Source organism: Xyrauchen texanus, chromosome 16 (genome assembly GCF_025860055.1).
Source record: "Xyrauchen texanus isolate HMW12.3.18 chromosome 16, RBS_HiC_50CHRs, whole genome shotgun sequence".
NCBI lineage: Eukaryota > Metazoa > Chordata > Actinopteri > Cypriniformes > Catostomidae > Xyrauchen > Xyrauchen texanus.
The window spans coordinates 12,629,867-12,644,250 of record NC_068291.1 but is presented as its reverse complement, the minus strand read 5'-3'; the positions used below and the strand labels follow the sequence as shown (position 1 = coordinate 12,644,250).

The 14,384-nt window shown below is 37.7% G+C and overlaps 1 protein-coding gene across 5 annotated transcripts; it reads right to left on the bottom strand.

The window, feature by feature from the left end:
• Nucleotides 1-3,985: 3,985 nt before the first annotated feature.
• On the bottom strand, nucleotides 3,986-13,845 carry LOC127657157 (protein TMED8-like). Of its 5 annotated transcripts, none has more exons than XM_052145824.1 (7): nucleotides 13,517-13,845; nucleotides 11,018-11,044; nucleotides 10,825-10,933; nucleotides 10,611-10,710; nucleotides 10,430-10,520; nucleotides 6,282-6,572; nucleotides 3,986-5,527 (listed from the first exon to the last, which is right to left on the bottom strand). In XM_052145824.1, the coding sequence occupies exons 1-7, from the start codon at nucleotides 13,539-13,541 to the stop codon at nucleotides 5,310-5,312; spliced, it is 861 nt and encodes a 286-aa protein (XP_052001784.1). In that variant the 5' UTR covers nucleotides 13,542-13,845; the 3' UTR covers nucleotides 3,986-5,309. The 5 variants fall into 5 exon arrangements, with proteins under 5 accessions (XP_052001784.1, XP_052001787.1, XP_052001786.1 ...); XM_052145827.1 differs by lacking the exon at nucleotides 13,517-13,845 and adding an exon at nucleotides 11,328-11,628; XM_052145826.1 differs by lacking the exon at nucleotides 13,517-13,845 and adding an exon at nucleotides 11,369-11,627.
• Nucleotides 13,846-14,384: the final 539 nt, after the last annotated feature.

Genomic DNA, 14,384 nt, shown 5'->3' with positions numbered 1-14,384 from the left:
AAATACATATGTAGAGTTTTATGACACTGCGTTTTGTTATTTGGGAACAAAAGGACTAACCTATATCAAAGAGATGGAAGTCCTGTAAGGCCCCTATGGCACTGCAGCCTCCGCTGATGAGCACCCTGTTGTCAGACAAGGGTGGAGCAGCATGAAACCTGCCAAACATAAGGTAAAACATAAAAAGTAAAAACAAATTCTTTAGTCTTCACCAGTCTATACACAAATACTCTGCAGATCTGTCAGCAAGTATATTGAGTGTACTGAATGATTAAGAACATTTACATGATTTGAATGCCATAATAATAACCAGTAGATGGCTGCAGAGATTTGTGGTCTGATTGCCTGTCATAAATATTTTTTTTATTTAGATTAGATTATCACAAGTTATGCATTTGGATATACATTTGAAAAAAATATTTTTAACTATTCGTCATTTTAGCATATTTATTAATAGTTTTGAAATGTAATGCAAATGTGACATTATGCTTAGCAAAAGTTGCATTACTTTATGGCATTTTTTTTTTTTTTTTTTTTTTAAAGTAATTTATTTTACAGTAAATATCAATGATAATGTGATGACATGAACAGCATTCTACACTGATGAGACGACAACACATTATGAACACCTGCCTAATATGCTGCCAATACAGCACTGATCCATCGAGGCATGGACTCTACAAGACCCCTGAAGGTGTCCTGTGGACTCCAAGACATAGATCATTCAAGTCCTTTAAGTTGCGAGGTGGATCCGCCATGAATAGGACATGTTGGTTCAGCACATCCCACAGATGCTCAATCAGATTGAGATCTGGGGAATTTGGAGGCCAGGGCAACACCTTGAATTCTTCATCATGTTCCTAAAACCATTCCCAAACAGTGTGTGCAGTGTGGCAGGGCGCATTATTAGGTGTCAATACACCCAGCTACATATTTTTTCTTTGAGGTAAACATGGTAAAGAATTCAAAATCCTCGGGCTCAAACAAATTCTCAAACTGATTAAAGATAATTTAGGTTGAATCATTATTGTTTTTGCAGAAATTCAAGTGTAAAGGTTGGTTTTGGCTAATAATTATGCGCCTAATATTAATGATCTGGGCTTTTTTATTGATCTTGAAGGGATGTTGCAAGCCACTGGCACCCCTCATGATATAATATTGGGAGGAGACTTTAATCTTTTGATGGACTCAGTCCTTGATCAAAGTGAAGCAAAAGTGTGTAAGCCCCCTAGAGCAACATTGATGCTTCACAGGATGTGTAAAAATCGTGGTCTTGCAGATATTTGGCGACTTTTGAACCCATCTGGTAGGGACTATAAATTATTTTCATCAGTCCATAAGATTTATTGCAGAATAGATTTTTTAAATCTTAAGTCCCTCATTTCATCTGTTGTTAATTGCTCAATTGGAAACATTTTAGTCTCAGATCACGCCCTGGTGAGTTTAGAGATGTTGCCACATACAGAGAAAAACTTTTTCCCCTGAAAGAATAGGACTGGAAAAGAATGCCTTCCCCGATGCGTGTTATAACTAGATGGCCCCAGCCGCATCTGACACTCTATGAGGAGAAACATAGAGAGAGAAAAGGGCCGCTGCTGGCACGGCTTGCTCCCATGCTTGTCACGTCTCTTGTTCCCAGTCCTCAAGGGAAATCCTTGGTCGGATGCCGGGAACCTAATAAAAACAATGACATCTTAGTGGGAGTTGGGGAAGGTTAAGTGCAGTCTGATGCCCATGCTCCTTTGGTACGCTACAGCTTGTTGCTCCAGCATAAGCAGATCACGTAACACGGTTCAGTGTAGGTGCTTGAGTCTGCGCAGTTGCGATTTTGGGACCAGACCCGCCCTCACTCTCGCTGAATCAATCGCAAGCACACGCCCCTGCACTTTTGACGGTGTGAAATTATTAATTATAGAAATTTAGATATTAAATTTAAAGCTCCAATCTCCTCAGTCCTCTGAAGATCCTGAAAAAAGTCAGTTGGTGCTTCAGTGACTACTTCGCTCAGAGAACCTGTCAATCACAGCTGTCAATCATGATGCCACAGCACCGTTTTTATAGCACCAAATAACTAACTAAAAACAAACTTATTTTGAAAACACACTTGAAATTACATCAATGTGATAGGAACTACAGTAAATGACAGAAACTATCTTTGGAAAAAAGATATGTGAAGTGTAATTTAATTGTTTAGTTGGTCTCACGTCCCGTTGAATAACATGGTGAGGTGGGGTTTATGACCAATTCTAGGACCAGTCACCAGGGGGCGATCAAGACGTTTTGGCTTCACTTTTGAGGGCTTGTGCGGCACACTTGGTGCCGCTATTGAATAGGAACCCCTTGTGTCACTACAATCGACATTATGTTGAGTGAGTGACCGAAGGGGAATGTCTAGGTTACTAGTGCAACCCCCGTTCCCTGATGGAGGGAATGAGACGTTGTGTCCCCCTTGCCACAACACTGTACCAAGCCGCTGTAATGGCCAAACCTTATTCTCTATGCACGATCCCCGCCTTTTATAATGAATGTCTGGGGGTGGGACATGCAAATTCTGTTCGCCAATTTGGCATTGGCCTTTTTCATATTCAGAGGTATCCGAGGCTCCCGAAAGAAGCCCCTTGTGTCACTACAATCGACACAACGTCTCGTTTCAGGGAACGGGGGTTATACTAGTAACCTAGACGTTTTGGATTTATGAGTAAAATAAAGTCTGTGGTGAACATTACTACTACAAAATACAACTGCAACAATTACACAGTCAAACCCCAAACATGAATTTTGAATCTGCCATGTTTGCTGCTATCAAGTTGCTAGATAAAAACTACTACACGGATTTCCGTTTCAGGCATGTTCATTTACATCCTTGTGGTATCTGTAGTCCTTATCTAGCAACCCCTTAGGAACATACATTTTTGTAAAACACTGGGAACACATGGCAAATTAGACTTCTGTGTTCGTCTACAGATTGATGCAAAAAACAATTAATTAATTAATAAATTGGCTAATTAGGCATACATGTAATACAATATATTAAAGAATAAATACTGAAATTAAAATGTATGAATACATAAATGTTAGAACAATGTTATGAATAAATGAGCCGATTAATACAATACCAATTAATTCAGCAATACATTTAAACACTCGTTCGGCATGAACAGCAGGTTTGAATGTTCATTGATCGAACGTTCATTTCCATTGACAGGCATATATCACTTACTTAAAAAAAGTTGTGACATTTCAATGCAGATTTTAATGAAGCTTTCTTTTTTATTATTATTATTTTCAGTCTAACAGAGCATTCTGTAAGAGATACAGAGTCTGCTCTAGTCTTGAACTTGCATTTTCACTTCTGCTATATTATATATTCTGTCAATAGCTTGAACTCTGTTTGATGAAAAGGTTTGCATGTGGCCTTCCCTTTTTTGTTTTAATGCAGAGAAAGGCTTTTTCACAGCCACTCTTTCAAGCACAATATATTGCCTTAAAGGTGCACTCAGTACGCTAATTTGTACCTCATTTAAAAAGTTTTACTTCTAAAGAAACCAGTTGTAATTTTGAAGCATGTGTATATAATGATAAGCCCTCACATGAGATGAAAACTCCAGTGATATCATATAAAAGCTATTTTATTCTACATGGAGACGGTCCCTTCACGGGGGCAGCCATTTTTTAGTCACATGACCAGACAAATACTACTTGCTTAATTTTCAGTAACTGCCTTGTTATTGGACAATTTTACTCAGGGATTAAATGAATCCTGGCTGACTTTGAATTTCGAATTTCTACAATAACATTGATAACTGAAGACTATTGCGTTTGAATGATGCTGCTTCCACGCCACAAGGTGTCACTGTCTATCTCTCAGATTACATATTCCAAAAACGTCTGAATGCATCTTTTAAGGTCAATGTTTTTTTTAAAGGGAAAGAACATGTTAAAATATGAATATTGATGGAACAGACCATAACTGCAAACTGGATTCATTAGCAATGTTTATTGTGAACAAACAGCAAAAGAAAAACAAGAAAAAGTTGACAAACAAACATCAAATTCATATCATACAAAAAAGCACATTAGCAGTAGGCCTATGTGACAGGGCGGAGGGCGGGTCGTGATTATATACACCTAATTATTGGGCTAATTAAGCCTCCGAGAGGTTTAAAGGCCGACTGGTGGTGCCACAGAGAGAGATCGTTTACGGTCAGCTGACCGTCGTGTGCTTTTCATTAAACTATTATTTCTATTGTCAAGCCAGTTCCCGTGTCTTCCTTGCCCTTAAATCCCTTTACACAGTATCAAACATCTAAGCAGCACAATACAACAGTCTCTGAAGACATACAAATAATTAAAGGTACAAAAATAATTCACTGGTAGGAGGAGGAAAGTGTCCAGGTTGCATGTTTGCAGTGTGATTTGGTAGTCTTAATACAATCAAGAACAGGGTATTGAAATAAAAGTAAACACTACACTACAACCCTTGCACTTAGCACTCAGTGTGGCATATTGCACAATATAAACTGAAACAATCATGAAACTCCGCTATAGTTAGTCTTGTATTTCTCCAAACGACCCTTCAGAGCCCGGGACATGTAAATATTGAATCAGTTATGTAACAAATTAGCTGCCTTTTGTGGCAGGAAATGGTTTCCTTTTAAGTTATAAACAAGCGGGATATGACCACTGCCATATCCCTGGTGATTGATTTGATAGCCATCTTGCTACAGCTTCCAACTGCAATAAAAACATATGGAGGTGAATATGAGGTTTCTAATATATCTTAACTACAGTAGTTGTAGCTTCAAGTGTTTTTGTAGTATGATAATAGAAATTGTATATATATATATATACACCGGTATAGAGAGAGAGAGAGAGACTTTAAAATTTCTCATTTCTCACACCCTGAATAAACCGTTTTCTTATTTGCATTTGATCTCGATGGTAATGTTTGAAAAGCATTTGACCAGGGCGAATACCCATAAACCTTCCCTGATTACTACTCTAGTCCCTGATATGCGATGCCACAGTTGTGGTATCTGCAAATGCAAATATAAGACATATATGGACCCTTAAAATATTTTAACATAACATCTTATTTGCACGCAAACCACAAAACATAACACATATCATGAGCTTTGGGCTCCCCTTACTACTAAAAGCATTTTGTACATATAAGCAAACTTTTTGATCTATGATAGGGCTTTAGATAAAATGATAGCACAAATCAACAATAGCGAGAATCATACATAAACAGTAATGTAATACACAAGTATCGCTAAAACTTTCATTTTAAATATGCACTTGATTCCTCAGGCACTGTAGTACACTCTGTAATACAGAGTCTTATTCCGCCAGAGCGAATAAGAGTTGTCAAACTTTATCAAGTATGTGCCGTCTCCTGGAAAATCATGGCTGCCACCCTGCACTGCCAGATGACTATCCTGACGGTACACAGGAAGGATCTCTCCCAAGTTCGAGTTCGCTACTGATTTAGAGCCCTTCTCTACATCTCCAGGAACAACAGGGCCTGTTTGAGAAAATAATTGACATGTCATTGAACGCATTAGTCCATTTAGTGTAAGCCTTATATAGTTAGGTGAATCTCACAAAACAAATGTCAGGTCAAATATAACCCAAATATTGTCTCACGTAGCCAAACCTTTCACAGTGACAAAAGGTCTGAAAAACCACCCACTCAAGGGCCGTTCACACCAAATGCGTATTTGTGTCCATCTGCTCTCCTAACTCCATTGTTTTTCTATGTAAAGATGTGCTAGATGGATGTCTGGGACTGTTGCTAATGTTATGTTGTATATATGTTGATATTTGAAATATATTATTCCATAATAAAAGTCTGTCGTGGGGAATAAAAAAAAATAATTCAATAATGGAGGAAACACATTGATAAATAGTGGAAAATGTGTAGAGTCCAAGTACAATACCGAATAAGAAGAAAATTAAGCCTATTTTGGGGATTCAGATTTTTTTGTATTATTATTGTGACGTGATTTCCATGACAACTAAGCACAATTGCCGGACAAATTCTATTATCATATTCGTCCATTTATTATTCTAAATGGTGATACATTATTAGAGTCTGTACTTAGCCTACTTAACTGTCATGAACATGCAAAATATAATCTCTTATGTATTTCTTGAAATTTGGGGCAGAAATATGACCTGGACATATTCCATGAAGGGTTTTGTTGTAAAGACACCATCAACAAAAATAACTACCAGTGTGACTGAAACAGGAAACAGGACAGGAAATGCCCCCTCACCTTCCAGCTCATCATCTTCATCCTCATCATCACTAGATTCACTAATGTGGACCGTAATGTTTCTGCTGGTGACAGGTGACCAGTCGAAGTAGACCCCAAAACCAATGTCATAACCATCTGTAGCAAACTCCCAACACACACGCTTGGCCTCAGGAACAGTAGGCATGTGGACAGTCATTATATCTCCACGGTAGACGGTCACAACACTGTCCTTCTCTTGACGCATCTTAGCCTTTAGCTCTTTCAGGGCCATGGATGTCCAGGTAGATGCAGGTTTCAATGGCGGAAGAGCTGCAAAAAGATCCCTCAATTAATTATTTTTAGTTTCACGAATGGACTGTCTAAAAATATCAGGTTGAAGCATTGCATTCACACCACAGAGGATGTATAAAAATGGCACTTTGGGACCCTTAAGCCAGTTTTAGAAATGTAATTACGTTTCTAAACTTAAAGGTAGCAGAATGAGTCAGCCAAGATTCACTTAATTGTAGCGAAATGTAGCTGCATAATTTCACATTAGCTCTAACATCCATGTTAAAATGTAATCACTGTAACGCACAGCCTTTTTGGGTCTAGCTGATCCCACAAAAGCTCAATGGGGTTAAGATCCATAACACTCGTTTCCAATTATCTGTTGTCCAATGTCTGTGTTTCTTTGCCCACTCTATCCTTTTCGTTTCAGAAGTGTCTTTTTCTTTGCAATTCTTCCCATTAGGCCTGCACCCCTGAGTCTTCTCTTTACTGTTGTACATAAAACTTGATTCATGCGTCCTTCACAAAAACGAATCTGCCCAATTCCAGCCTAGCTGAAGCACCCACAGTTTATTGCCAATCATCTACCTGGTCATTTAATGGTTAGATGGATACCTGAAGAGGCCTACAAGCCACAATGTCTCGCACTCACTGTGAAATCTGGTGGAGGATCGGTTATGATCTGGGGGTGCTTCAGCAAGGCTGTATTCATCTTTGTGAAGGATGCATGAATCAAGCCACGTACAAGGTTATCCTGGAATAAAGCGTGCTTCCTTCTGCTCTGACAATGTTCCCCAACTCTGAGGATTGTTTTGTCCAGCAGGATAATGCTCCATGCCACACAGCCAGGTCTATCAATATATGGATGGAAGACCACTGGATCAAGACCCTGTCATGGCCAACCCAATCTCCAGGCCTGAACCCCATTGACAACCTCTGTAATGTGATCAATAGTGTTGGGTTCAAGTCCACCTTAGTCGAGTTTGAGTCAAGTGCAAGTACAAAAGGGGCCAAGTCGGACTCAAGGCTGAGTCCATAACAGGCTGAATCCGAGTCGAGTCTGAATTAATTTGTTCATGAATCTGAATTAAAATTTAACCATTAATTCAGCATCAATATTTTAAGCTTATTTTAAACTTCACAACTAAGAAAAACTATGTCAATATACAGTGAGGGAAAAAAGTTTTTGATCCCCTACTGATTTTGTACGTTTGCCCACTGACAAAGAAATGATCAGTCTATAATTTTAATGGTAGGTTCATTTGAACAGTGAGAGACAGAATAACAACAAAAAAATCCAGAAAAACACATGTCAAAAAGTTTATAAATTGAATTGCATTTTAATGAGGTATTCTCTCTCTCTCTCATATATATATATATATATATATATAAATAAATAAGTATTCAATCCCCCTATCAATCAGAGATTTCTGACTCCAAGGTGTCTTTTATACAGGTAATGAGCTGAGATTAGGAGCACATTCTTAAAGGGAGTGCTCATAATCTCAGTTTTTTACCTGTATAAAAGACACCTGTTCACAGAAGCAATCAATCAATCAGATTCCAAACTCTCCACCATGGCCAAGACCAAAGAGCTGTCCAAGGATGTCAGTGACAAGATTGTAGATCTACACAAGGCTGGAATGGGCTACAAGACAATCGCCAAGCAGGTTGGTGAGAAGGTGACAACAGTTGGTGCGATGATTTGCAAATGGAAGAAACACAAAAGAACTGTCAATCTCCCTCGGTCTGGGGCTCCATGCAAGATCTCCCCACATGGAGTTGCAATGATCATGAGAACAGTGAGGAATCAGCCCAGAACTACACAGGAGCTGGGACCATAGTCACCGAGAAAACAATTGGTAACACACTACGCCATGAAGGACTGAAATCCTGCAGCGCCTGCAATGTCCCCTGCTCAAGAAAGCACATGTACAGGCCCGTCTGAATTTTGCCAATGAACATCTGAATGATTCAGAGGAGAACTGGGTGAAAGTGTTGTGGTCAGATGAGACCAAAATCAAGCTCTTTGGCATCAACTCAACTCGCCGTGTTTGGAGGAGGAGGAATGCTGCCTATGACCCCAAGAACACCATCCCCACTGTCAAACATGGAGGTGGAAACATTATGCTTTGGGGGTGTTTTTCTGCTAAGGGGACTGGACAACTTCACCGCATCAAAGGGCGATGGACGGGGCCATGTACCGTCAAATCTGGGGTGAGAACCTCCTTCCCTCAGCCAGGCATTTTTGTTTGTCAGTGTGCAAACATACAATATCAGCAGGGGATCAAATACGTTTTCCCCCTCACTGTAAATGTAACAAAAGCACCTTGCCTTTCATATATACATTTTATGATTAGTACTTTGCTGAACAAACTTCAAAGTGCTTTCAGAATGAAAGCATTAGTACCTGGTGGTTTACAATTAAAAGTTTAGCTTCAAACTCTGTCATCGAATAATACATTTATTTTATAGTCTAAAATAAAATTTCACGGTCCAAAATATCCTAATATTTTATTGCGCATGGTTGAATGATGTGAATGCTGGACAAATGCTGTAAAAGAATGCATTTTAAGCAGCTCGGCATTTTAAGAATGCATTTTGCCATGGTCTCGGCTGGACTCGGAAAAACATCCAGAGTCCCAAAGGCTCGAGTCTGAGTCAAGTCAGAGTAAAAATGCATTAGAGTCTGTGACAAGTCCAAGTCCGTTAAAATTGGACTTGTGACTCGGACTCAAGTACCCCAACTCCAGTGATCAAGAGGAAGATGGATGGCCACAAGCCATCAAACAAAGCTGAGCTGCTTGAATTTTTGCGCCAGGAGTGGCATAAATGTACTGTATATCGTATCTTTTACAGCAGCTTTGATCATGGCTCATGAGATAGAGTTCAGAGTCTGAACTATCCAGTTATATAAAACAACTTCTGCACTGCATATTGCATGCTACAAAACTATGCCTATATAATGTACACTGCATGCTATTTTTGAGACAGCATACAACACAGTAAACAGTATCAATCGATTAAAAGTGCAGTATTCTCAATAAATGTCACATGATCACCAATCCTAGAGTGACTTATAAGAATATACACCAACCCTATATACACATTTTCTATGATTACTTTTAAGACATACTACAAATGTCCAATTTGATCATTTTATAGATCACCCACATTTAAAGGGATAATTCACCCAAAAATGTAAATTCTCATCATTTGCTCACCTTCATGCCATCCTAGATGTATTTGACTGTTTTTCTTCTGCTGAAATCAAATGAGGGTTTTTAGAAAAATATCTCAGCTCTGTTGGTACTTACAATGCAAATGAATGGTGATAAAAAAATGACAAATGCAGTTTAAAAGTGATCCATACGACTCCAGTGGTTAAATCCATATCTTAAGAAGGGATATGTTTAATGTGGGTGAGGAACGGATAAATATTAAAGTCCTTTTTTTACTATTCTCCTCCCTGCCCAGGAGGTGGAAAAATGCACAAAGAATGTTAACTGCCAAAAAAGACAAATGTGGAAGAGAAAGTGAAGATTTATAGTAAAAAAAAAAAATATTTATCTCCTTCTCACTCACACCCAACATATCACTTCAGAAGACATGGAATAAATCACTGGGCTTGTGTGGATTACTTTTATGCTGCCTTTATATGCTTTATGGACCTTAAAAGTTCTGCCCACCATTTACTTGCATTGTATGGACCTACAGAGCTGAAATATTCTTCTGAAAATCTTCAATTGTGTTCTGCAGAAGAAAGGAAGTCATACACATCTGGGATGACATGAGGGTCAGTCTTTTAGGTTTTCACAAAGCACATTCTCTGGGGGCAATGATGAAAGATGGTTTCAAGAGCTTAGCTTCACTTCTCTAAAAGGGGGTGTGCTAACCTTTTTTCTCCCCAGGAGGTGAGGTCCCCTCACTGGTAGTGCTCTCCTGTGAGTCAGCTGCCTCTGCCTTCCCAAGAGATATGCTGGGCTCCTATTGACAACACCACAACAATACATACAGTAGAGGCATAGCACAAGGAACAGGATATATAAATATATCTGATGGGCTTAATTGCAAAACCTCGGTAGATTGTGGAAATTCTTTGGCATTGTTGATACCATCCATTTCAGTTTGGTTGTCTGGTTGGATCGCTGTCCGGGAAAGGTCTGTGCTTTGAAGTCTTCAAAATGAAAATAGTAAGGATGACTTTTAACCTTAAAATAACAATTTGTTGAGTTCCTTTCAGCAGAAAGGCTTGATGCATGTTACATCAAAGCATTCACAAGCCTGTTACCTGTTTAAAGGATTTGCTTCACAGTTTTTTGAAGTTATACCAGGGAAAGAAGAAACGGACAGGGATGACAGTCTAGACTGGAGTTCTGATGTCTCTAGTTTCTCCATCTCTAGAGCACCAAGCACATTTAATATATCCATCATCAAATATACACATCACAATATTCATGTAATCAAAGTGCAGGAAAACTTACTTGACTCACAGGTGCCCGTCAGATAACCTTATTAATGATACAAAATACATAAAGATAACTGACATTACTATTATTGCAATATACATATATGACAAGGTTGTTAAAATACGTTTCGTGCGCAATCAAAATGACAAGACGCAACTGACAAGCACACACAGGATAAATCGCAGCAGCAGTTTTGACACGTCGATGAACTGCGGTGAAATCACACACCAAATCATCAATCTCAGTAGAAAGAATAATATCGAGAATAAGCCCCATTTATCGTCCATGCCAAACCCACCGAAACATAAGTATGTGATAAACTTACACGTCCAGTATTGTTGTGTAATATAATGTACACTGACGTACCTCCAGCGAGAGTGTGATGCTGTTACATCCAACAGTGTTGCTTGACAGATAACGCTTGATGCCCAGGAAGTCCGCTAATTTGTAAATACGTACTGTGAAGGCAGTGACAACAGAGCTCTTCTTTTAACGGAGCATACAAGGTTTTCTATACTATGAGCTGTACACTGGCGAGGAGACAAGAGGCCGTTCTTTTTGAATGGATGTCTATGGAGGAGATGCTTCAGTGTGCTGAATAAACTGCTTTTATAAGGAAACAATTTATCACTTAGTGAACTGACCGTCTGTTCGCTAATTTTCAACATGTTTTACATAATTTGTTTTGGAGTGAACTTCGTGTGAGGGGTTTTTTGCGACAGAATAGCTGTTTTATAGGAGAATTCACGCTCAATTTCGCGACAGGTAGGTGTCAGAATATGGCTCTCCTCATTCATTTGTATGGTATCCGCAAACTGTGACTTACTGTCGTAACAAGCTAGTTTACCGTTACGCTCTGAAATAAGGAGTTTTAAGTAAGTTTAAAATATCTCTGGTGACAAGTATTTCTGAATGGTGATCAGACACACACGACTACATAATAAAGGTTCCCAAATAAGAGGACTTTTAAAAAAGTTAAAGAGGAATAAAATGCTGTTCTATGTTTAGCTATTTCTATAGTAGGATAGTTTCGTTTAAAAATATGTATTAATTTTAAAGTCATTTATACATAATCTTAACAGAAACACTGAAATATTAATTAAACTGTTACCCAGCAACACAGAACGTTCTCCTAAAGGTTAGGATTTGGTTCTCATTTGTAACCATAAACTAACGTTCTGGGAACCAACAATTGTTAACTGGGTACTGTATTTTTATTATAATTTTTGTCTGTTGCGTCAATATTAAAAATATTTTTAAAATAAATGTAATTTAATACATTTAATTTAAACGTGTATTTAATCAAATAAAAATAAATAAAACAGTGGCATTTTATTTTGCATTAATTTTACATTGGCTGTGTTTGCCTATATATATATATATATACATATATATATACATACACACACACACACACACACACACACACACACACATTTCAATATAACTCTTTATTAAAATGAAATAATAATAAAAAAAAACCTTTTCTCTTGTAAGAAAGGACATAAAATAATATAACAAAATTGTCATCATGTTTAAATCAACGTGGTAGGAATTATATACTTTTAAGAATATTTGACATTTTAATTTCACAACAAAATTTCATCAAATTGAACTGAGTAATCTTTAATAGATATTTTAAGTTTTATTAGTTTCATTTTGGTAAAACATTAAACTAATTTTTGTTCTATGTAGATTCTGAATAAAGTAAGCACTGTGCAGAATTACAGTATGTTTTTGCCAAATCTTATCAATAAGGTTCCATTTGTTAACATTAGTTAACATCAACTAACAATGAATACTTTTACAACATTTATTAATCTTGGTTAATATTAATTTCAAAATATATTAATACACTCTTAAAATTAAAAGTTGTATGTTAACACTAGTTAATGCATTATGAACTAACAATGAAAAAAGATGAATAAATGCTGTAAATATACATTGTTCATTGTTGATACTGAATGCATTAACTAATGTTAACAAATTGAAGATAATTGTTAAGTGTTTCCATCTTACTTTTCCTTGATTCAGCATTTTCTATTTATCTCAGCTTGTTCAAATGTACTGGATCAAAAAGTAAAAATCATAAGTAGCAAATATTTACAGAGAATGACACACAAAATTTAGCACTGCAGCTTCTCAAAGGAGTTGGCAGCTGACATAATCACTTCCCCCTGAGTTTAATTAACACTTATTTTAGACTGCACATTACAAACACCAGCACATAACAGATGGTTAACAAGAAACAGATCATAAATGTTAAGTCTGTTTCGTTCCTTCTGCTAGGTTTGAAAATACACTGTTACATGATTGAAATGCATCCTTGCAAGACTTTATTTCTGGATACCAAATCAGATAATGGAGTCTCTTTAGTTTGTGCATCAACCAAAGTGATCAAGGGAAAAGGGCTGCAAAAACAGAGTCAAACTTCAGGAATCAGGTAAAGATTTTCCTAATCCTGATTTATCAAACAGAACCTGTGCATTTGCATGAGAAATGTTTGAGACTCACTGTGGCAGGCAAGCCTCATGTTCATCGGTAGAGGAGGAGTAGGAACCGGATTAACAATCAAAAAGACTTTAATTCAACATAAAACACTGAACAGGAACATTACAAAAGTGCACACACAAACCACTGATGTGTGTCTCTCTCGCTCTCTCTCTGGCTCCTCCTTTTATCACTCTTCCGCTGATTGGGCAACTCACCACTAGGTGTGAATCCTCTCTGCCCGGCCACGCCCTCCTCCTCGTCACCCTAACTCATCAGACTGACAGAATGCACTCATTGAGCAGAAGAACCTTTCCGGACGCCAGTGTTCTGCCATACACATGTGGAGGAGAGTGTACAGCACAGAAGACACCCATCTCTGGTCCAGGGAGATGCCACCTGCAGTAAACAGTGAAAGTTTACTCATAGCACCATACAAGAATATTCAGTTCACATGAGGAAGATACAGAGATATTTTTCACATACCACTCATTGAAAGAGGAAATGACGCTGCAAGCACTTCCTTATCCTTTAAAGCTGCTGTCACTTGATTATGGTGGTGCCAAATATTACTTCCATAGTCAAAAGGCACCTGAAAGGCGTATATTCAAAATGAGAAGCAAAAAAAAAAAAGAAGAAAAGAGAAACAACTATTACTTTGGGAATCCATGTAATTTTGGCCATAAAGTGTATATTCAGCATAATAATAAAAATAAATAATAATAATAAAGGATTGTTGGTGCTTGTTCGGTTTACTTAATTCAAATGAACCAGAGCAACACAATTTAAGAAAATTCTGTCAAAACTTGATTTCAGTGCATTCCATCAATTTACATTTTTTAAATGGAATTTTACACAAAAAGTTGCAACAACATGAAAAACAATTGTGGTG